At 38.2% G+C, this 22251-nt stretch overlaps 2 protein-coding genes and 1 long non-coding RNA gene across 3 annotated transcripts in view; 2 read left to right on the plus strand and 1 right to left on the minus strand.

Annotated features, from left to right (window-relative positions):
* LOC135932710 (uncharacterized) overlaps nucleotides 1–22251 on the minus strand; it is a 75795-nt gene that overhangs the window by 16078 nt on the left and 37466 nt on the right. The window lies entirely within an intron of this gene.
* On the plus strand, nucleotides 7116–9022 carry LOC134624519 (gastrula zinc finger protein XlCGF57.1-like). The gene has a single exon (XM_063469518.1). It carries the CDS (start codon nucleotides 7192–7194, stop codon nucleotides 8071–8073), a length of 882 nt encoding a protein of 293 aa, XP_063325588.1. The 5' UTR covers nucleotides 7116–7191; the 3' UTR covers nucleotides 8074–9022.
* On the plus strand, nucleotides 14210–21321 carry LOC134624518 (gastrula zinc finger protein XlCGF8.2DB-like). The gene is made up of 3 exons (XM_063469516.1): nucleotides 14210–14562; nucleotides 15409–15486; nucleotides 18595–21321. Exons 2-3 carry the CDS (start codon nucleotides 15435–15437, stop codon nucleotides 19515–19517), a joined length of 975 nt encoding a protein of 324 aa, XP_063325586.1. The 5' UTR covers nucleotides 14210–14562; nucleotides 15409–15434; the 3' UTR covers nucleotides 19518–21321.

Genomic DNA, 22251 nt, shown 5'->3' on the forward strand with positions numbered 1-22251 from the left:
TCTCTCAGCTATTTTTTTTCGTTTGTTCCTTGTGTTTAACGTCTCGGTTCGTCTGCCTGGAGCTTCCAGCAGTTCAGGACTTAAATGTTTAATCATTTGAGTTCAGCTATTTGTTTTACTTCTTATGAAGGTGGTGTACTGAAAATTACGATTATATGAGGTGGATAAAATACAACAATCCACAATTAATAACAGAATCACTGACCAGTAATACGCCTTGATGCATGCTCAATTATCCAGGTAAGTAAATCCCCAAATTTGATTGTGTTCATCTGGACGTTTTCAGTGGGAGAAACGTTTCGTCAACTTGGATAAGTGACGAAACATTTCTCCTGCTGAAAACGTCCAGAATAAACTTTCAGGGACCAACCAGTAATGTCTTTAAATTGGCACCGTTCTAGTGGCAGCCTGTTGTAGCAGCTCCCTGTCTTCGTAATGTTCTTTAGTTTCTTTTGCGGTTCTGTTTTTTTTTTTTTTTTTTTTTTCTTCCCCCCCCATTCTCTTTCTGTTTAATCTTACTATTTTGTTTTAATTATTTTGCTTTTAATAATTTTGCTTTTTATTTATATATCTCTGTATTTGTCTTAATATTGATCCATCATAACTGTTTCTAGGCTCATTTTATATGAGTGCTTGTTCTTTGTTGCTTATTTGCTTCTATGACAACTCAATTTCACTCTGGAATTAATAGAGTTTCTCTGAATCTGATTCTAATGTTGGTACTGAATGTATGAGGAAGAATAATTCTATACAATACAATGCTCTTCGGTAGTGCCGTACAATAAATCACTGAATAGAAAAATAAAGATCTGTTTGATGACACAGGCGACTGACGGGAGGAGGAGAGTCTGATGGAGGAGCAGCTCAGCCACTGCAGTGAGAAACATCGGTTCTTCATAAAAGGTGACAAAAATAAAATCACCACCATTATTCTACAGAAATTAAGCTGTTGTTATTATGAGTATTGTTAGTAATAATAACATTAATTCTGCACACACTGGCATTTTGCCAGTTTATACCAAATGTGGGACAAATCATTGCTGAAGAAAAATAATGTAAAGCAACTAGTATTTCTTAATGTTTCTAATCTTTTTTTTGTCACTGAAATACTTCAAAAAGATTGCTTCTGTTTAAAAAAATATATATATTTATGGTACATACCCACACTGAATGGAAAAATGAATATCTATTTGATGTCACTTTGAGTCTAAAATATAAGACAATATATTTTACAGTTATTCATTGTTTTCTTTGCCACATAATTCCTTTTATCTCACTTCATATATTTGACATATATAGCTATAAAGTAGAAATTAGTAAAATAAATAAAGCAAAACCATTAAAAGAGAGGGTGTGTCCAACTTTTTAGTGGAAGCGTACCCTACCGGTCAAAAGTGGTAGAACACCCTAATTTTTCAATTTTTTTCAATTGAAAATTATGTAGTGTTACGTTCTTTGTCTAGGCGTGTATTGAACGCAACAAGAAATTGGCCCACTCCCGCTCCACCAAAGCAAGAACACAAACAACAATATCTTTTTAAAGTGCTAAGCAGCCATTTATTTGCTTCAGCAGTGAGCAGTGCCAAAAATAACAAACAAAACTCCCTAATAGTCCCTATACTTTCCTACACAAATGAAAACCAAACAAAAGACAATTCACTTACCTAACTTCCTAAATGAAAAACAGAAAAATTAATCAACAAAAATGGCTTCTCACGCCTACTAGGCTGCTGCAGTGAAGAATATATACAAGGTGAACAAAATGCACGATTGCTACATGACAAATCTATTTACAGCTATTTACAAAATTGAAGTACTAACGCCAGACACACACGGTTATACTTGCAAATCACTGGGCACAGACACTCTGTCAAAATAATGAATCAAAAATACATGCTCTTTGTTGGATGGTGGAGGCTAGTAGAGAGGGGGCCAGGTGGCTGTCATCCGGTCATTAAGTACTGGAGGTGATCAGCCAATATCCAATCCCAGGACAGGAAGAGACTCCACCCAGCTACTCAGCAGGCATGCCCAGGTGTCCACCTCCTAAGAGAGAAAGGGAAAAAACCCACAGCCATCCTCTGGTGGGAGGAGTCACACATAAAACAAACACTAACAACATTGGATCGTAACAGTAGCTTAGTGTTTCATTGCACTCTGAAATGAAACCATAGTATAAATAAGGAGTTGGAGTTAAAGAAAGAAATCATGGAATCAATTTATAGGCCTGGCAGATAAAACAGTGTCATGTTTCGGCTATGTGCAGGCAGGAGAAGGACCCAAACGCAAAACTCACAACAACAAAATTAAACTCAAAAAGCTGCTTTATTGCAGAATGGCATGGAAAAACTAAACTGGGACATGGATAAACTGTCACGCAGGGGAAACACAGCCATGAGGTAGACTACGACACTGACAAAGAGAAACACAGGGCTTAAATACACTGAGGGATAACGAGGGAATGTGACACAGAAGGAGAGCACAGCTGGGAGTAATCAGGCTGGATGAGACAAGGGAAGCAAAACTAGAAACACTGACATGAGACACGGACCATCAGGCCTTATTTCTGTTTTTAAAAGAGGGGAACCTGTTTGGCAGGATTTGAGGGTTTTTTTTTTTTTTTTTTTTTTTTTTTTTTTGAGCGTTGTTCCAGACCATACTCCATACCAGTTGGTGGCGGTAATGCACCTTTCAGTTGTTTGCCAACCGCCAATACAAATGTCAGAAGAAGAAGAAGAGACACGGACCTTAATATGTCTTCGGTCTCTAGACAATATATTGTTTTTGAGATATTGCATTTATTGTATAGGATTAAACATAGAGGGATAGAAGTGGTTTTCTTATGGGTTCCTGCGCATATCGGTGTTGATGGTAATGAACAGGCCGATAACTTTGCAAAAAGTGCAGCAAGAAGAAGTTGTGTGGGTTTGACTATCAAATACAGTAAAAGTGAGGTGAAAAGTTTAATCAAGGTAAAGTTGAAGGAGAAGTGGCAGGCACAATGGGATGGGGATGGGAAAGGCAGGTATTATTATAGCATGCAGAAAACAGTCGGGCAATGTAGAAGGAGCTTTAGAAGTAGAAGAGATGAGGATATAATCTCCAGGGTAAGATTTGGTCACACAGGCTTGAATAGCACGCTTAAGAAGATGGGCAAACATGACACGGGGACTTGTGACTTCTGTGGACAGGAGGAGACGTTTGAGCATGTAGTGTTGGAGTGCGATAAGTATAAGCGAGAAAGGGAAAGATTGCAGTTTGAATTGCAAAAAAATAGTGTTCACCTAAGGGTAAGAGACATATTTCAAAGGGATGCAGGGGATGTTGTTTATAGGGCAGTGTTTGGCTTTTTAAGATTGACGGGTGTGTATCCGAGACTGTAGGTTACGAAACCGTTCTGACCCACACTCCTTTCCAGAAGGTGGCGGTAAATGCACCTAAAAGTTGTTTGCCAACCGCCATTAAAATGTAGGAGAAGAAGAAGAAGAGACACGGACCTTCAGAGTAAAACAGGATACACACTGACTGAACTCTAGACATGTAAACTTAACAGCAACTGGGGAGACAGAACATAGGAACCTGAAACATGGTACAGAAAGGCACAGAAGACACACCATGGAACTCAGTGAAGCCATATTACAAGAACTAAGCCTATGATAACCATAGGCCCACATGAACATAATGAACTCGCAGGGAAAGAGTAAAACTATACAGTGAACATAGAAACACAAGACCTCTTCAAAATAAAACAGGAAACATAAGACGCAGACATGACAACCTGAACTTGACAACGTAAGACACAGACATGAAACACATGAAGGGCAAGGGAGACTTAACAGGGGTTGGAAGACACAAGGGGAATCTAATAACAAAGAACTATAACAACCTAGGCATGATAAAAAATGAACTTAGAAAACCTCAAGGGCTTAAACATAAACATGAACATAAACTAAAACTCCAAAACGCTGGGTCATAAGCTCCAGGATCGTGACAAACAGCTGAACACACCTGTTTTTGTCATGGTCCTGGGTCATTTTGACCCAGTTTTTTTTAGTTTTCCTGTGGTTTTGTATTTTGTTCTTTATGTTCATAGGATTGTTTGGTTTGGTATTTGGATTCCCCCTGTGTCCGTGCTTATATTGTGGTGTTTGTTGTGGTACCGTGTTCCCACCCTTTGTGTTCTGTGTTCTCCTCATCCCCTCGTGTATTCCTTCATGTTCTCTGCCTCTCTCTGTGCTCCTCTCTGTGTACTCTGTGTTGTGTTTAAGGTCCACATCTTGGTGTCAGTATTTTCAGTTTCGTGTCCTCCCCGCTCTGTCATGAGTAATTGTCCTCAGCTGTGTTCCCCGTGTGTTCCCACTTCCCTCATTACCTTCTGTGTATTTATGTCAGAGTATCCCTTTGTCCCGTGCTGCGTCGTCCCTCTAGGTTGTGTGCATTCCCTCGTTTCTTCCCAGTGCTTCAGCTTTAGTTTCTCCCAGTATAGTTTTATATGACTTTTTATGTTCCTATTAATAAAGACCTGCCTTTTGAGTTTATCCCCGCGTGTCTTGAGCCGTGCGTTTGGTTCCTCTCTTGCCTTCACACAGCCGCCTCTTGACAGCCTCTTTTATTCTTTATATTCTTCAGAAAGTTCTTTCCATATATGCTGCATAAGTTCTGTGTGATGAACCAAAGATTTCAAATTTTGATTCATTATACCTTCCAGTCTTCCGTAGTCCAATGGCAGTGTTTCATGGCTCAGGGAAACCTCTTATACTGATTCTTATTCTTATTCTGATGTCTCAGCATTGGCTTCCTTGCTGCAACTCATCCTATCAAACCTGCAGCTCGAAGTCTTCTCTTCACTCTTGAAACTGACACTTGATTACTATGACCACTATTTAGCTGTGCTTGAAGCTTTTGTCCTGTGACTCAGCTATCACACAACCTGTCAAATCTCAGAAACCTGTCCTGGTATTCAGTTGTGGCTTTGGGTCTGCCAGACCTCTTCCTGTCAGAGTTGTCCCAGTTTCTGAGTGCTTTTGAATGGTGAAGGAAACTGTAATGATTGACCCCTTGACTTTCTTTGCAATTTCTCTCTTCTAGAGTTAACTGCCTTGTTCCTCACAATTTTTGTGGCAAAACATCACTTTCTATGGTACCACAGTGTGTTCCAACACTGCTTTTATGCAGACAGAGAAGTTTGTAAGTAATTCAGAAAAGTTGGAACACCTGTAGGAGTTAGTCGCACCAGGTTTCAAGGCTTGATGAACTTCCATTGCTGCAGAACAGCTTTAAATTGTTATCTAGGGGAGGTTAAAAAAATACATTTCCCTAATTGAAATGTATTGAAGTTTGAATAACACAATAATGATTAAAGAGCAGGCAAACAGATTTTGCCAAAATATTTAAATATAACGCGCCAACCTGCCGTCTGGTGCTGAAAGCCGACATCTCACAGATTCTGAAACTACAGGTTGTATCACTGTCTGACTAAATTCACTGAACCAGCAGCAAAAGAGCATCAAAACTATGCTTCATGTTTGATAAATATTGTCATGAATTCCCTCTTGCATTTGCTGTCTTGCTTCCACCACTAATCACACTTGCTGCACAGCTCTCTCAGTGTAGTTCAAGACTAGTTTGCTATTATAAAAAAATCTGTTTTTTGCATTATTTGCTTGCTTATCATGCATCAGTCTGCCATTGTGTACAGTGTTGCTGCCAATTGTTTTTGTTTATTTGTTTTTTTAAAGTGCCCTCTGACAAGAAAGCTTAATTTCTGCTAATTTCTACTGAAGAAATTTAAACTTTTACAAGCGATGCCAAATTGCAAAAAGCGTAGCCATGTCTCTAACAAAACCTCTTCAACGTTGCTCTACTTCAGTTCAGCAGCATCAGGTAATGTTCAGATGTCGATTCATGGTTTTCTTCCTTTTGTGATTTACTGGAGAATATTTTCAGGGGGTTATCTGCTATAAAAAGCCAGGGCTTTTTTACAGAGACCTAAATATAGCACAGGGGGTAAAACGTCGCACCAAAAAAAAGGGATAACCAAACTATTGCGCAGAACAAGGAAAGACTAAGATATTGCACATGGGATGGCAGCAACATAGTCAATCAACAGCAGCAACAGAGTTATTGTATGGAAGAAGACTGTTCACGTTCTTAGTTTGCATTAAAAGTTCTGACAGCTCACGAGAAGAAGGTGTTTTTTAGTCAATTGGTTTTGCAACTGATGGAGCACCTGATGGATCTTAGACTATAAGATAACAGACCACAAAATAACAATATATACAAGTGATGAATGGTAAATGAATTCAGTCCTAGCCACTTTGTCACACACTGCTAGAATAATAGACAGGCTTTTTAATGGGGCTTGCACACAAACGCAAAGCAGACGTTTATGCATTGCCAAATATGCTTCCAAACCAACTTCCTTCCAAGCCAAAGACTAGAAAATAACGACTAACTACTCTTGAAATGTTGGAGGCTTTAGTTCTTCATACAGTAAAGTTACAGGAGAATAAAAATAATTATCAGGCAAAATGTGCTTTGTTTGTTAAAATAATCCTGTCCGGTACCTCATGAGAACAATAAATATATAATTTTCTGTTGTAACCCTCAAACTGAATGTTAACGTAGTGCCACTCATTTTTTGCTTTATCACAAAACTCAAACATCACTACTTCCACGTCTAATCGTCTGTAATGGAGGCAGAGTAAACTGGATCCGCAGTCCGTGCCCAGCAAATGCTCACAATGCAGGGGGCACAAATTTAGTTGGTGATACCTACCTTGGCACAGCACTGATCCTGCGACAATTTGTTACCCCGGTGCAAATCATGGACAAACAGTATCCCACAGTTGTTTGTGTTTTTAAACCGATTTTGCACAGAAACATTTTTGAAAAATGTATTGATAGCAGTGTTGAATATTCTTACACAGTAAAAAAAAAAAAAAAAAGAAGGAAAAAAAAAAGAAAATAAGGGGGAAAAAAACAACTACATGTAAAATAATTGTTTTTTTTTCTCTGTAGGTTTTGTTGTTCCATGACTGCATGTCACTATTTTGGTTCTTTGTCATCATAGGCAAAAGAAGGAAAAGCAAGCCAAAACCTCGGCACACTGATGACCTAAAAATAACCCACCCAACGCCAACAAGTACAGATAAACCAGTTGTGATCCCTGTGGAAAAGACTTTTACCACTATGAAGAAAGCCAGAAGACACCAGCGCATTGATAGTGGGGACAGAAGCTTTAGATGTGATCAGTGTGGAAAGTCTTTTACTCAGAATGCCAAGTTAAAACAACATCAGCTTATCCACACTGGATTTAAACCATTCAGCTGTGATCAATGTGGCAGGGCTTTCACTAAGAGTGGCAGTTTAAAAAAACACCAGCTCATCCACACTGGATTTAAAGCATTCAGCTGTGATCAGTGTGGAAAGGCTTTTACTGACAAAGGCAACTTAAAAAAACATCAGCTCATCCACACTGGATTTAAACCATTCAGCTGTGATCAGTGTGGAAAGTTTTTTATTCAGAATGGCCACTTAAAAAAACATCAGCTCATCCACACTGGATTAAAACCATTCAGTTGTGATCAGTGTGGAAAGACCTTTACTCAGGATGGCAGCTTACAAAAACATCAGCTCATCCACACTGGATTTAAACCATTCAGCTGTGATCAGTGTGGAAAGTCTTTTATTCAGAATGGCCACTTAAAAAAACACCAGCTCATCCACACTGGATTTAAACCATTCAGTTGTGATCAGTGTGGAAAGTCTTTTACTCAGGATGGCAGCTTACAAAAACACCAGCTCATCCACACTGGATTTAAACCATTCAGTTGTGATCAGTGTGGAAAGACCTTTACTCGGGTTGGCAGCTTACAAAAACATCAGCTCATCCACACTGGATTCAAACCATTTATCTGTGATCAGTGTGGAAAGTCTTTTACTCACAAAGGCAACTTAAAAAAACATCAGCTCATCCACACTAGATATAAACCATTCAGCTGTGATCAGTGTGGAAAGGCTTTTACTCAGAATGGCCACTTAAAAAAACATCAGCTCATCCACACTGTATAGGGAAAGGGAAATAACATGCCTATCTTAAGCTGACAGCCAGCATGTAGAAAGACTTTCTCTGAATTGTTGATATTAGTTTCTTACATTTTCTGATTTTTAATCAAATAGTCTTTTCAGAAACTTCTGATTGTTGTTTCATAAATGTAATGGCTATTTACTAGAAACCTAAATTAAACCCATGATTACGAGTGTTAAGGAATAAACATATATTCTTAGTGCTTATTTTCTGATTATTTTGTTTTTTGTACTTTGTAGTAAGGTCTGTGAGGAAAACTAGGTCAGAGGGAGACTGGTCGCCTTGGTAACAGAGACTTCAGTAAGGAGAAGTTAAAACACAGGAAGCTAGGGTAGAGCTGCATAGGCATATTAATAAAACACAGGAAACCAGACAGAAAAGCAGAACTAGTAACACAGAAGGAGTTGTTTATATCGAAACTATGAGTGTGTGATGTATAGCAGAACTATAAACGGAATTTAATAAGAGGCCACGATGCACCAAGGTTTAGAAATCTATGCACGCATAACAAAACAAACTGTTCATTGAAGATCAAGTTGAGGAAAAGTTTGTCACGTTAAAGTCACGCAAATGTTGAATTTATCTGTTCTGTGCAAACATCTATGTAATCTTGCTGACCAAGCATTATTGTCATCATGTGATCACAAAGAGAATCAGAGCATCTGAACAGATTGCCTTCTAGGTCAATCTGAAAGACCTGTTGCTGTTTAGTGGGCTGTTCATCGTGAGATGATTAGTGAAGTCAATGCAGCGCTGTTTCTCTAAGGTAGCTATTTGAAATGTGTTGAAATGTTTTTTGTTGGGATTTGAGTGTAAACTAGGTCGCAGGCTGACAGCAAACTGCATGCTTTTGCAGAGCACAGGAGGTGCAGACAGAAAGTGAAACTAAGCAAAGTGATTCGATCCAAACTTAGAGTGTGTGACGTGCTGCGGAAATATATATATATATATATATATATATATATATATATATATATATATATATAACCATGTTGGCTGCTGCTGCTATCAGACCTGAGCGTGTGTGTTTGTGTGTTCAGGTCTCCGTTCCCGGGAATGTAAAATAAAGATCATTTTTTGAGCTTTGACCACCCTGGGTCCAGTCTTTCTTTGCCGCCAAAAGAATTCAAAGAACAAAATTTAATAGTTTTAAATGATTTCTGTTGTCTTAAAACATGATGTGGGTCTGTTTTGTTGCATGATGAGAAAAAGAAAACTGTCTTTTTTATGTTGCATCAAACTTTTTTTATTGTATTTCATCAGTTTGTCATTTTGACCAAAGGTATGTGTAAAATTAAATGTATCCTATAATTATTAAGATATATAAAACTTATAATGTATATTTCTTATTCTCTGTGAACTTATTTACACATTACTTAAAAGTTATGTCGCTATAATCATTCTTTGTATTTTCTCTGTAAGAAACCGACTTGCTACCCCTTTACTCCAGTGTACCTACTGTTAAGTATTTGTGCATAAATATAATTAAAATGCCATTTCAAAGAGAATAATTGAAATTTCATATAATTACAGTGGAATTGCAGCATTTATCACAGGACCACACTTACAATCCAAATCCCCCTGTAACTGTATTGTCATGTGCCATATGCAGTGTAATAGGGCAGCCTTTTGCGGCTGGATTTATTATGAGGCAGACCAAGACAAGTATAGTTGAACACGGGGTATTTGCCTACCATACAGCTCACAAACAATCCACTGCATCTAATAACAACTGGCAGTCTTAAATACTTTCAGCTGTCACAGGTTAAATCATTATTCTATTAACAGGTGAGTTCTCAAATCCTAACCTTCCACCACATTATATAATACATCAACTTCAATAAAAATATATATAAATACATTTTCATATTAATAAATATTTTACACTTTATCCTTAAACCATACCCCTTATTGTAAAAACACCAAAAAAAACCCAAGTAGAAAAGATTTCCCACGCTCCTTTAACCCATGGCCTCTCCTGGAACCTTTAAATGTGTCTGGACCCCAGGAAAACATTTGCCCAAACACCCTGGAGTGAACACGGGAAAGAAAGGTGAGTAATAACATCTTACTGTCACTTCTTTGCACCACCTTTATTTCTAGACTTTCACACACACTAGCATTAGTTATCCTTACTGGTAAACCTTATTTGCTCTCAATCACAAACTGTCTTCTTCACAAACAACCACCACATTTATTGATGGGGAGCAGGATCTAGAACAAAGGCTACCAACTGATTTTAAAATACACAATAAATACTCAATGGAAAATTCAACTTGTGTGCAAATGTTCTTCCTGTGCTAGGCTTAAAGTGCAATGCTGAATAAAGTGCTAGATAAGGTGCTTTTAATAAAGTGAAAGGTGCTCCTAAAGTGCTATACAAATTATAATATAAGTGGTAGTAAGGGTGTCCTCTCCATTACATGCAGTAAAGCCCACTATTCGAGTACATCGTCTGGACCATCTCTCACCACAAATGCACCACAGTGGCTTCACCACATTTTGTACAAGACGATATACCAGCCTTTAAAGAAAGTAGTGCCAGACAGTCAAGCTATGCTCCAGTTGTCCGGCCCAAACAGGAGAGAAGGCCACCTTCCTGGTTTGAAGATTATGGTGTCACCCAACCCCCTTAGGAGCAGCAGTCTTCATTGGCCAGCACAGTGTTTTCCGGCCACATCGGAGTGTTTTGCAACACATGGGAGCCCTCACTGTGCATCTGCATTTTGCATCCCAGAGCCAGGCAGGAACTTGGAAGCCAGTTGTGTCTTAACCAGGCCTCAGTCACTCCCAGTACCAGCAATTCTTGTTTTTCTGCTTTATGTAATATTTGCAATTTCTAGTCCTTAGGTTCTATTATTATCGCTCCCCTGTTTTTCATGTTCCATGCTTCGTCAGCCTTTTCTTTAAGTTTTTCTTATTTTCTTCTCCATGTTTGGGGTTCCCCTTCTGTCTCCCCAGTCAGTCTTGTTCACATCTCTGTTTCTCCCCCTGGCCCATTGTTGAGTCAGTGGTTAGCATTCTGCCTGTGTTCGGTGTGTTCACTTTTGCCTTCCATATCCTGTTAGTCTGTATTACTTTCAGCGGCATTCCCTCCTATTGTTATCATGTGTGTATTTAAGTCCTGTGTCCTCCTCTGCTCATTCTTGTGTAACGTCCGTTAGCGCTGTTTCCCTGCGCTCCACCTTTGTACTTCCAGTTCTAGTGTTTTATTGTTGTTGTTGTTGTTGTTGTTGTTGTTTTTTTTTAGTATTGTTGTATTTTGTTTGAGTATTTTTTCTACAGCAATAAAGGTGGCTCTTTGAGTTTATTACCCTGTCTGTGACTCCTGTGTCCTGCCTCCCACTTAGTACCATCATGACAATACTAACTCAAGACAACTGTATTCTGATGTGATGTCGTCTCTTAATAAACATTATGGAAAACCACACCAGTTGGCTGTGAGATGTAAAGCAGAAGTGATGGAAGCTCCGAACATCCACATGAATTACACGAGTCTTTAAGGGGCTTGCATGCATGTGTGCACAGGCACTACTGGTAATGCTTGAGCAGCCTGGAAACAGTGGCCATGTTGAGCTTCAGTGTGGGTTGCTGCTAAAGCTATCATAAGATATAAGAACTGAGTTCAAAAGATAACTGTACTGTAGGTTCTTTAACGAGAGAAGACAAATGTGCTCCAATTATACTTTTTCAGAATTTATTATCAAAATGGTTAGAATTTCAAATTAGTTTTACATGGTGCCATGGACTTCCTTTTACTGGCTGAGGGACAATAGGCTGTCACAAACAGGCAGTAAACACTTTTTTATTATGTGCAATAAAGAGTCTACTAAGGTGAAAAATTAGTTTCTTCTTCTATAATTTTCCAAGCATCTCCTTATTTGGAGATGACCCTTTTGCAAGCAACGCTGCCATTACTATGTAAAATGCCTCTTGTGCTCCAGTCTAGCCTGTAGATTTAAAGACAGGGGAAGAGTGCATTAAATAAGAGCAGATTTATGGCTGAGGTCACATTGCTGTGAGGGCGTCCTCTCAATGTTTATGATTGCAAGTGAATCCAAGACTATTCAACTATACACTGTTTAGAGTAAAAGACAAAATAGAAATATGTGATGCTAATTATGAGATATAAGCCTTAAAGGTAAAAATAAATCCCAGCAATACCCTCAACATATGCACATCCCCACAGTTGTTAGACTATGAGCTGGGGATACAGAAATCTGTGTTTGAGATCTTCAGAGATGCTGTTAAAGCAGATAGGGACCCACAGAAAGACTGACGCAACTATCAAAGGCCAAATAACTTCACAATCATTCTCCACGGTGCTGATCTGCCAGGAAGTGTCACCACACTGGAGTTCCCTTCACCATCAAGCAGCAACCACAAGACCTACAACTGTATTGTCCTTACTGCTCCAACTCTGAGCACTATCTGACGCAGTGAGAAAACTTTTGTCAACATGCAATATTGGATCATGGTTTTTCCAGATATCTGATGCCCTGTGAAGATATATGAACGGCTGAAAGAGTTGCCTCTGACAGCATTAAGTCAGTTTCCGCTGATTTTCTACTATTGTCCACATCTCATTACCCCAGTGGAGCCAGTGCATGTGGTGCCACCAGTTAGACCAGCTACAAGTGGCAGGTCCACCCTTTTGGTACTACCTGTTGCACATGTTGTACGACCTTCGCGTTAAAAAAACGTGAATGTTGTCAAAGCACTGTGACTGAAAAAGAGAAGTGCAAATTTAGGGAAATTGTACCGTAACCACATATTGCAAGGAGTGCTATTTCCCTGTGAATTTTTCTGTCTTTTCTTTGAGAAAAGAAAAACTGTTATAAACTCCTCTCTATAAACACTGAGCTTAACAGTGAAGTTATGGTCCTGCAGATACCTATAAACACTTTGTCATTGATGTAAGAGGACTGAAAAAAGGTGTAATAGTAAGTAAAACAAAATATGTTAATTGAGCAATTTGATTTATTCTTACATGGAAAAGTATTTGCTGCCTCCTTTTTTGTGAACAACATTTTCATTCCCAGGTGACTGTTGTTGTAATTTGGCGATGTATAGATAAAACTGAATTGAAACTGCTGTAGAGCTCACTAAAGAGTCCTTTCATGGGCAGTGTGCAATGACACAAAAGAACAACTTCAATTTCACCATAAGCCTTACTGGAGATCAGTTTGGAAATGTAAATGACATTACACTTTTGTACGTTATTCTAAGATCAGTGCTATGAGAGTGAGTTTAAGATCGCAACCTGATTCAAGATAGAATCTTGGTCCTGGAAATAGCGCTAAGATATCAAGTGAATATGCCAAATGACATGACAGGAACAAGGAACATCAAAGTACCACAGCAAAGAATAAATGCACATATGAAAGAGCAAGTAGCACTGCTATGGAGATTTCTTGTTTTGCATGCAGACTCAGGACTGCTGGTCTCCTCTTGGCATTTTCTTTTATAAATATTTTTGATTTTGAACCTCAGAATTTAGCAGCACAACACTTTAATTCTTTTTTCCATCAAACATTTCATTCAGTCACTGATCTCCCCAGGTGTGCTGGATTAGATTCAAATGCAGAGTCTTCTGTGCTGTAGAGTAAAAGTGGCTCTTTCTGAGTTCATAAATTTTTTTTCTCAAAGAGCAATGTTTCAAATGAAAAAAAGAAAAAAAAATCACGTGAGTGTGGTGGCCACAGAAGAGGACGGTACCACAGAGCACTGCTAAGGCAAAGTGATTCCGCAAAATTACTTGTCTGGTTTGGAGTCAGTGGGGAGCTGAGCAAAGAAATGAATTCAGTAACTAACAAAAGGTCAATGTGAGATGGCAGAAACAGTACGAAGAAGAAACAACTGACTGGTGGCTTCATAACATTTAAAGAAAGGAAGGAGGAAATAAACATCTGAAAGGTTTAACAATACATTCTGTAAATTGGGGAAAAATGGTACATGGAAATAAGACTTTTGTTTTCAATAAGAGACAATTGAACATGCTTTATTGTTCTGTTCCACTTGGTGGCGGTAATGCACCAGAAACGTTGGTCGCCAACCGCCATCAAATAAGAAGAAGAAGAAGAAGAAGGAGTAGCTCCCGGCGCGTGTAAAGAGCAGGAAGTTGGCTTAAGGAAGAACGAGTATAACCACAGTCATCATACTTTTTGTCTTCCAAGGGGAACTTTAGGTTTTATTTTCAAGCCGGCTACGGCAAAGATCGTGTGGCTGTGCTGAGCTTCCTTTCTGCTTCTCCTCTGGTCTCCGGCAGATCGCGTTTCTGTTTCTGATGCGTGATTGGAAAGATAAACGCTCTCGTAGCTCACACAGCTTGTTACTCTGCAAGGTAGCCAGTAACATGCTGGGAGGTCAGATAGCCCACTGTCTCTACTAGTCCTAGTCCAACTACAAAGCCCACGTGTCTCCTTCTCCGCTGGTGGATCTTTATGTCGGGTTATTCTGAGAGGGGATCCAGAGTGAGTACATTATAACTACATTGGTTGCCTAACTTTATAACTGTCTACAGGGCTTCTCTCTCAGCTATTTTTTTTCCGTTTGTTCCTTGTGTTTAACGTCTCGGTTCGTCTGCCTGGAGCTTCCAGCAGTTCAGGACTTAAATGTTTAATCATTTGAGTTCAGCTATTTGTTTTACTTCTTATGAAGGTGGTGTACTGGAAATTACGATTATATGAGGTGGATAAAATACAACATAATCCACAATTAATAACAGAATCACTGACCAGTAATACGCCTTGATGCATGCTCAATTATCCAGGTAAGTAAATCCCCAAATTTGATTGTGTTCATCTGGACGTTTTCAGTCAACTTGGATGAGTGACGAAACATTTCTCCTGCTGAAAACGTCCAGAATAAACTTTCAGGGACCAACCAGTAATGTCTTTAAATTGGCACCGTTCTAGTGCCTGTTGTAGCAGCTCCCTGTCTTCGTAATGTTCTTTAGTGTTCTTTAGTTTCTTTTGCAGTTATGTTTTTTTTTTCATTTTCTTTCTGTTTAATCTTACTATTTTGTTTTAATTATTTTGCTTTCAATAATTTTGTTTTTTATTCATTTATCTCTGTATTTGTCTTAATATTGATCCATCATAACTGTTTCTAGGCTCATTTTTATGAGTGCTTGTTCCTTGTTGCATATTTGCTTGCAACTCAATTTCACTCTGGGATTAATAGAGTTTCTCTGAATCTGATTCTAATGTTGGTACTGAATGTATGAGGAAGAATAATTCTATACAATACAATGCTCTTCGGTAGTGCCGTACAATAAATCACTGAATAGAAAAATAAAGATCTGTTTGATGACACAGGCGACTGACGGGAGGAGGAGAGTCTGATGGAGGAGCAGCTCAGCCACTGCAGTGAGAAACATCGGTTCTTCATAAAAGGTGACAAAAATAAAATCACCACCATTATTCTACAGAAATTAAGCTGTTGTTATTATGAGTATTATTAGTAATAATAACATTAATTCTGCACACACTGGCATTTTGCCAGTTTATACCAAATGTGGGACAAATCATTGCTGAAGAAAAATAATGTAAAGCAACTAGTATTTCTTAATGTTTCTAATCTTTTTTTTTTCACTGAAATACTTCAAAAAGATTGCTTCTGTTTAAAAAAATATATATTTATGGTACATACCCACACTGAATGGAAAAATGAATAATATATTTTACAGTTATTCATTATTGTTTTCTTTACCACATAATTCCTTTTATCTCACTTCATATATTTGACATATATAGCTATAAAGTAGAAATTAGTAAAATAAATAAAGCAAAACCATTAAATGAGAGTGTGTGTCCAACTTTTGAGTGGAAGCGTACCCTACCGGTCAAAAGTGGTAGAACACCCTAATTTTTCCATTTTTTTCAATTGAAAATTGTGTAGCTTAGTGTTTCATTGCCCTCTGAAATGAAACCATAGTATAAATAAGGAGTTGGAGTTAAACAAATCATGAACGAAATCATGGAATCAATTTATAGGCCTGGCAGATAAAACAGCTGAACACACCTGTGTTATTCATTATATTCTTCAGAAATTTCTGTCCATATATGCTGCATAAGTTCTCCGTGATGAACCAAAGATTTTAAATTTTGATTCATTATACCTTCCAGTCTTCCGTAGTCCAATGGCAGTGTTTCATGGCTCAGGGAAACCTCTTATACTGATTCTTATTCTTATTCTGATGTCTCAGCATTGGCTTCCTTGCTGCAACTCATCCTATCAAACCTGCAGCTCGAAGTCTTCTCTTCACTCTTGAAACTGACACTTGATTACTATGACCACTATTTAGCTGTGCTTGAAGCTTTTGTCCTGTGACTCAGCTATCACACAACCTGTCAAATCTCAGAAACCTGTCCTGGTATTCAGTTGTGGCTTTGGGTCTGCCAGACCTCTTCCTGTCAGAGTTGTCCCAGTTTCTGAGTGCTTTTGAATGGTGAAGGAAACTGTAATGATTGACCCCTTGACTTTCTTTGCAATTTCTCTCTTCTAGAGTTAACTGCCTTGTTCCTCACAATTTTTGTGGCAAAACATCACTTTCTGCAGTACAATAATGTTCAGCTGATGCTCTTCAGGATATGGTACCACAGTGTGTTCCAACACTGCTTTTATGCAGACAGAGAAGTTTGTAAGTAATTCAGAAAAGTTGGAACACTTGTAGGAGTTAGTCGCACCAGGTTTCAAGGCTTGATGAACTTCCATTGCTGCAGAACAGCTTTAAATTGTTATCTAGGGGAGGTTAAAAAAATACATTTCCCTGATTGAAATGTATTGAAGTTTGAATAACACAATAATGATTAAAGCGCAGGCAAACAGATTCCGCCAAAATATTTAAATATAACGCGCCAACCTGCCGTCTGGTGCTGAAAGCCGACATCTCACAGATTCTGAAACTACAGGTTGTATCACTGTCTGACTAAATTCACTGAACCAGCAGCAAAAGAGCATCAAAACTATGCTTCATGTTTGATAAATATTGTCATGAATTCCCTCTTGCATTTGCTGTCTTGCTTCCACCACTAATCACACTTGCTGCACAGCTCTCTCAGTGTAGTTCAAGACTAGTTTGCCATTATAAAAAAATCTGTTTTTTGCATTATTTGCTTGCTTATCATGCATCAGTCTACCGTTGTGTACAGTGTTGCTGCCAATTGTTTTTGTTTGTTTGTTTTTTTAAAGTGCCCTCTGACAAGAAAACTTAATTTCTGCTAATTTCTACTGAAGAAATTTAAACTTTTACAAGCGATGCCAAATTGCAAAAAGCGTAGCCATGTCTCTAACAAAACCTCTTCAACGTTGCTCTACTTCAGTTCAGCAGCTTCAGGTAATGTTCAGATGTCGATTCATGGTTTTCTTCCTTTTGTGATTTACTGGAGAATATTTTCAGGGGGTTATCTGCTATAAAAAGCCAGGGCTTTTTTACAGAGACCTAAATATAGCACAGGGGGTAAAACGTCGCACCAAAAAAAGGGATAACCAAAATATTGCACAGAACAAGGAAAGACTAAGATATTGCACATGGGATGGCAGCAACATAGTCAATCAACAGCAGCAAGAGAGTTATTGTATGGAAGAAGACTGTTCACGTTCTTAGTTTGCATTAAAAGTTCTGACAGCTCACGGGAAGAAGGTGTTTTTTAGTCAATTGGTTTTGCAACTGATGGAGCACCTGATGGATCTTAGACTATAAGATAACAGACCACAAAATAACAATATATACAAGTGATGAATGGTAAATGAATTCAGTCCTAGCCACTTTGTCACACACTGCTAGAATAATAGACAGGCTTTTTAACTGCTTTGCGTTTGCACACAAACGCAAAGCAGACGTTGATGCATTGCCAAATATGCTTCCAAACCAACTTCCTTCCAAGCCAAAGACTAGAAAATAACGACTAACTACTCTTGAAATGTTGGAGGCTTTAGTTCTTCATACAGTAAAGTTACAGGAGAATAAAAATAATTATCAGGCAAAATGTCCTTTGTTTGTTAAAATAATCCTGTCCGGTACCTCGTGAGAACAATAAATATATAATTTTCTGTTGTAACCCTCAAACTGAATGTTAACGTAGTGCCACTCATTTTTTGCTTTATCACAAAACTCAAACATCACTACTTCCACGTCTAATCGTCTGTAATGGAGGCAGAGTAAACTGGATCTGCAGTCGGTGCCCAGCGAATGCTCACAATGCAGGGGCACAAATTTAGTTGGTGATACCTACCTTGGCACAGCACTGATCCTGCGACAATTTGTTACCCCGGTCCAAATCATGGACAAACAGTATCCCACAGTTGTTTGTGTTTTTAAACCGATTTTGCACAGAAACATTTTTGAAAAATGTATTGATAGCAGTGTTGAATATTCTTACACAGTAAAAAAAAAAAAAAAAAAAGGATTAAAAGGGAAAAAAACAACTATATTCTTTTTTCTCTGTAGGTTTTGTTGTTCCATAACTGCATGTCACTATTTTGGTTCTTTGTCATCATAGGCAAAAGAAGGAAAAGCATGCTGAACACTCTGCACACTGATGACCTAAAAATAACCCACCCAACGCCAACAAGTACAGATAAACCAGTTGTGATCCCTGTGGAAAAGACTTTTACCACTATGAAGCAAGCCAGAAGACACCAGCGCACCGATAGTGGGGACAGAAGCTTTAGATGTGATTGTTGTGGAAAGTCTTTTTCTCAGCATCACAGTTTAAAAAAACATCAGCTCATCCACACTGGATTTAAACCATTCAGCTGCGATCAGTGTGGAAAGGCTTTTACTCACAAAAGGAACTTTAAAGAACATCAGTTTATCCATGCTGGAGTTAAACCATTCAGCTGTGATCAGTGTGGAAAGTCTTTTACTCGCAAAAGTCACTTAAAAGGACATCAACTCATCCATGCTGGAGTAAAACCTTTCAGCTGTGATCAGTGTGGAAACTCTTTTACTCACAAAAGTCACTTAAAAGAACATCAGCTCATCCATGCTGGAGTAAAACCTTTTAGGTGTGATCAGTGTGGAAACTGTTTTACTCACAAAAGTCACTTGAAACAACATCAGGTCATCCATGCTGGAATTAAACCATTCAGCTGCAATCAGTGTGGAAAGGCTTTTACTCGCAACAGTCACTTAAAACAACATCTGCTCATCCATGCTGGAGTTAAAGCATTCAGCTGTGATCAGTGTGGAAAGTCTTTTACTCATAGAAGTCACTTAAAAGATCATCAGCTAATCCATGCTGGAGTTAAACCATTCAGCTGTGATCAGTGTGGAAAGTCTTTTACTCATATTAGTAATTTAAGAAAACATCAACTCATCCACACTGGAGTTAAATCATTTGTCTGTGGCCAGTGTGGAAAGTCTTTTACTCATATTAGTAATTTAAGAAAACATCAACTCATCCACACTGGAGTCAAATAATTTTTTTGTGATCACTGTGGAGGGTTTTACTTATATAGACACATTTAAAAAGCACCAGATCATTCACACTGGAATTAAACCATTTGTGGTCAGTGTGGAAAGTCTTTCGCTAGTTTAATCATCTAAAAAAATAAAGATATCAACCATCTTAAAATTAAAACACTGAAACCTGAGTGGGTGGAAAGTCTTATATCCATAATGCAAACTTGTTCAACTGACAAAGTGTCCCTCTGTAACAAAACTGGCAGACCATCGTGACAGTACTCTGACAGAGTTCTTTTGGACACAGTGAGAAACACAGCTGATCTGAACAAATCTTCTGTATGCCTGGTCAAACTTAAAAAATTGATCAGGCTTGACAGAATTCAGCTTTAATCTCCTGTTCAATGCTACTGCGAGAAAATCCGTTATATCAGTTAAGACCTTCTACATGCTCTCTGGTGAAAGCGAGTGTGGATAAACTTTGACAGCATTGAGCAAGCTAAGTATTAGAAAGACTTAGGACCAGGTAAAATGAGCAAGTAAATGGAAAGAGATTTACAGATGTGATGTTTGCTTTGAGGGTTTGATGGAGACTGTCAGATCTTCACTATGTCTTTGTGGATCTGGTGGTGCAGGAATTGAAGACAGAATGGTGAAATGTGTGGTAGCAGTAACAGATTGATTGGAGGTGGGGATGGGATTACATCAATTCTGAGCCCCTTCTTGCTTCCAATTGTGATGGACAGGCTGACATGCAAGACAAGTTAACAGTCTCTTTGGATTATCATGTTTGCAAATGACATTGTTATCAATAACCCACTGATCAAAGACCACTGATCAAGGTTTTGGTCAGTGGTTGTTGATCAATGGTCTTGAGAATTTGCATAATTAAGATTAAGGAACTGACCTCCCAGCCCATTGTTCCTTCAATGGGCTGGTTGCAGTCATTATGCAAATGTACTGTTTACAAGGTTTGGGAAAAACTGCAGTTAGCTGAGACTGAAGAAGTCACTTGGATGAGTGACGAAACGTTTCTCCCACAAAACGCTACGTCCAGATGAACAGATTCAACTTTCGGAGATTTACTTTCCTGGATGATTGAGAATGCATCAAGAAAAAATATATAATTGTATTATGTAATTGTAACAATATAGCTTAATAATGATTACAGGACATCAGACTACTTGTTCATATTGCTTAATAATGTAAAATTATCATATAGAAATAAAAAAAACTTGAAATTGTGCGCTATTTGAGTATGTTGCCTGCCTGCAGCACTAAAGGACTCTGCGAGAGACGCCTAGCAGCACCTGTCCCACTCCTCCTGTTCAGTTCGCCTCAACATAAGCTCATCATATTCTGTGATATGATTGACTCTAAGGTGTTTGACGAGGTTAGAGGTGTTGCCACAACACCTCACTCTCTTGCCACATGTATCGCAAACCACGTCTTGGCTGTTCGTGGAAATATAATGTCCACACATGACTCTGTTTACGCTCAGCCATTGTTGTGAGTGCGCATGCCAGGGGCTGCGACACATTTATACAGCCGTATTTCGCATATGACTGTGAAAGGTGTAATATTCCAATTTAGATCCGAATGATACCCAAAGTACTAAAATATCGATATTTTAATATGAGAATCGATTCTAGAACATAAATTACTGGTATCGGAAGAATAGATATTTCAATATTGATACGCACACCGCTAGAAATAACATGCCTATCTTAAGCTGGCAGCCAGCATGCAGAAAGACTTTCTCTGAATTGTTGACATTAACGTCTTACATGTTCTGATTTTTAATCAAACTGTTCAATAAAAACCAGCATCGTCTTTTCGGAAGCTTGTGATTGTTGTTTTCATAAATGTTTATTAATTTTTAATGTCTATTTATTAGAAAACGAAATTAAATTAATGATTAAGAGGCCACTGATGCACCAAGGACTAGAAATCTATGCATGTATAACAAAACTGTTTAGTGAAGATCGAATTGAAGAAACGTTTGTCTTATATTGAAATCATGCAAAAACTGTTGACTTTATCTGTTCTGTGGAAACATCTATGTGATCTTGCAGACCAAACATTATTACCATGTGATCACAAAGAGAAGCAGAGTGTCTAAACAGATTACCTTCTGGGTTGATCTGAAAGACCTGTTGCTACTTATCGGGCTGTTCATCATGAGATAATTAGTGAAGTCAATGCAGCGCTGTTTCTCTAAGGTACCTATTTGAAATGTGTGTTAAACGATTTCTGTTGTCTTAAAACATAATGTGGGTCTGTTTTGCTGCATGACGAGAAAAAAAACCCTGCCATTATTATGTTGCATCAAAAATGTTTTTATTGTATTTCATCAGTTTGTGTCATTTTAACTGGGCTATACGTGTAAAATTAAATGTATCCTATAATTATTAAGATATATAACAGTTACATTGTATATTTTTTGTGAACTTAAACATTACTTAAAAGTCATGTCAGTATAATTATTTATCATTTTTTATTTTCTCTGTAAAAGTAAAATGCAATTTCAAATGGTATAGTTGAAATTTCATATAATTACAGTGGAACTGCAGCATTTATCACAGGACCAGACTTACAATCCAAATCTCCCTGTAACTGTGTTGTCATGTGCCATGTGCAGTGTAACAGGATGGCCTTTTGAGGCTGGATTTACAGTAAGGTAGTCTAAGACAAGCATAGTTGAACAAGGGGTATTTATTTACCTACCATACAACTCACAAACAATTCACTG

This window comes from Pelmatolapia mariae, linkage group LG3_W (assembly GCF_036321145.2).
Source record: "Pelmatolapia mariae isolate MD_Pm_ZW linkage group LG3_W, Pm_UMD_F_2, whole genome shotgun sequence".
NCBI classification, from domain to species: domain Eukaryota; kingdom Metazoa; phylum Chordata; class Actinopteri; order Cichliformes; family Cichlidae; genus Pelmatolapia; species Pelmatolapia mariae.

Excerpts from the sequence above, each read along its gene's own strand:
- LOC134624519 (XM_063469518.1), top strand. The coding sequence starts at position 7,192 with ATGAAGAAAGCCAGAAGACACCAGCGCATTGATAGTGGGGACAGAAGC.
- LOC134624518 (XM_063469516.1), top strand. The coding sequence starts at position 15,435 with ATGGAGGAGCAGCTCAGCCACTGCAGTGAGAAACATCGGTTCTTCATA. Across the intron at positions 15,487-18,594 it reads ACATCGGTTCTTCATAAAAG|GCAAAAGAAGGAAAAGCATG; the intron begins GTGACAAAAATA and ends TTGTCATCATAG.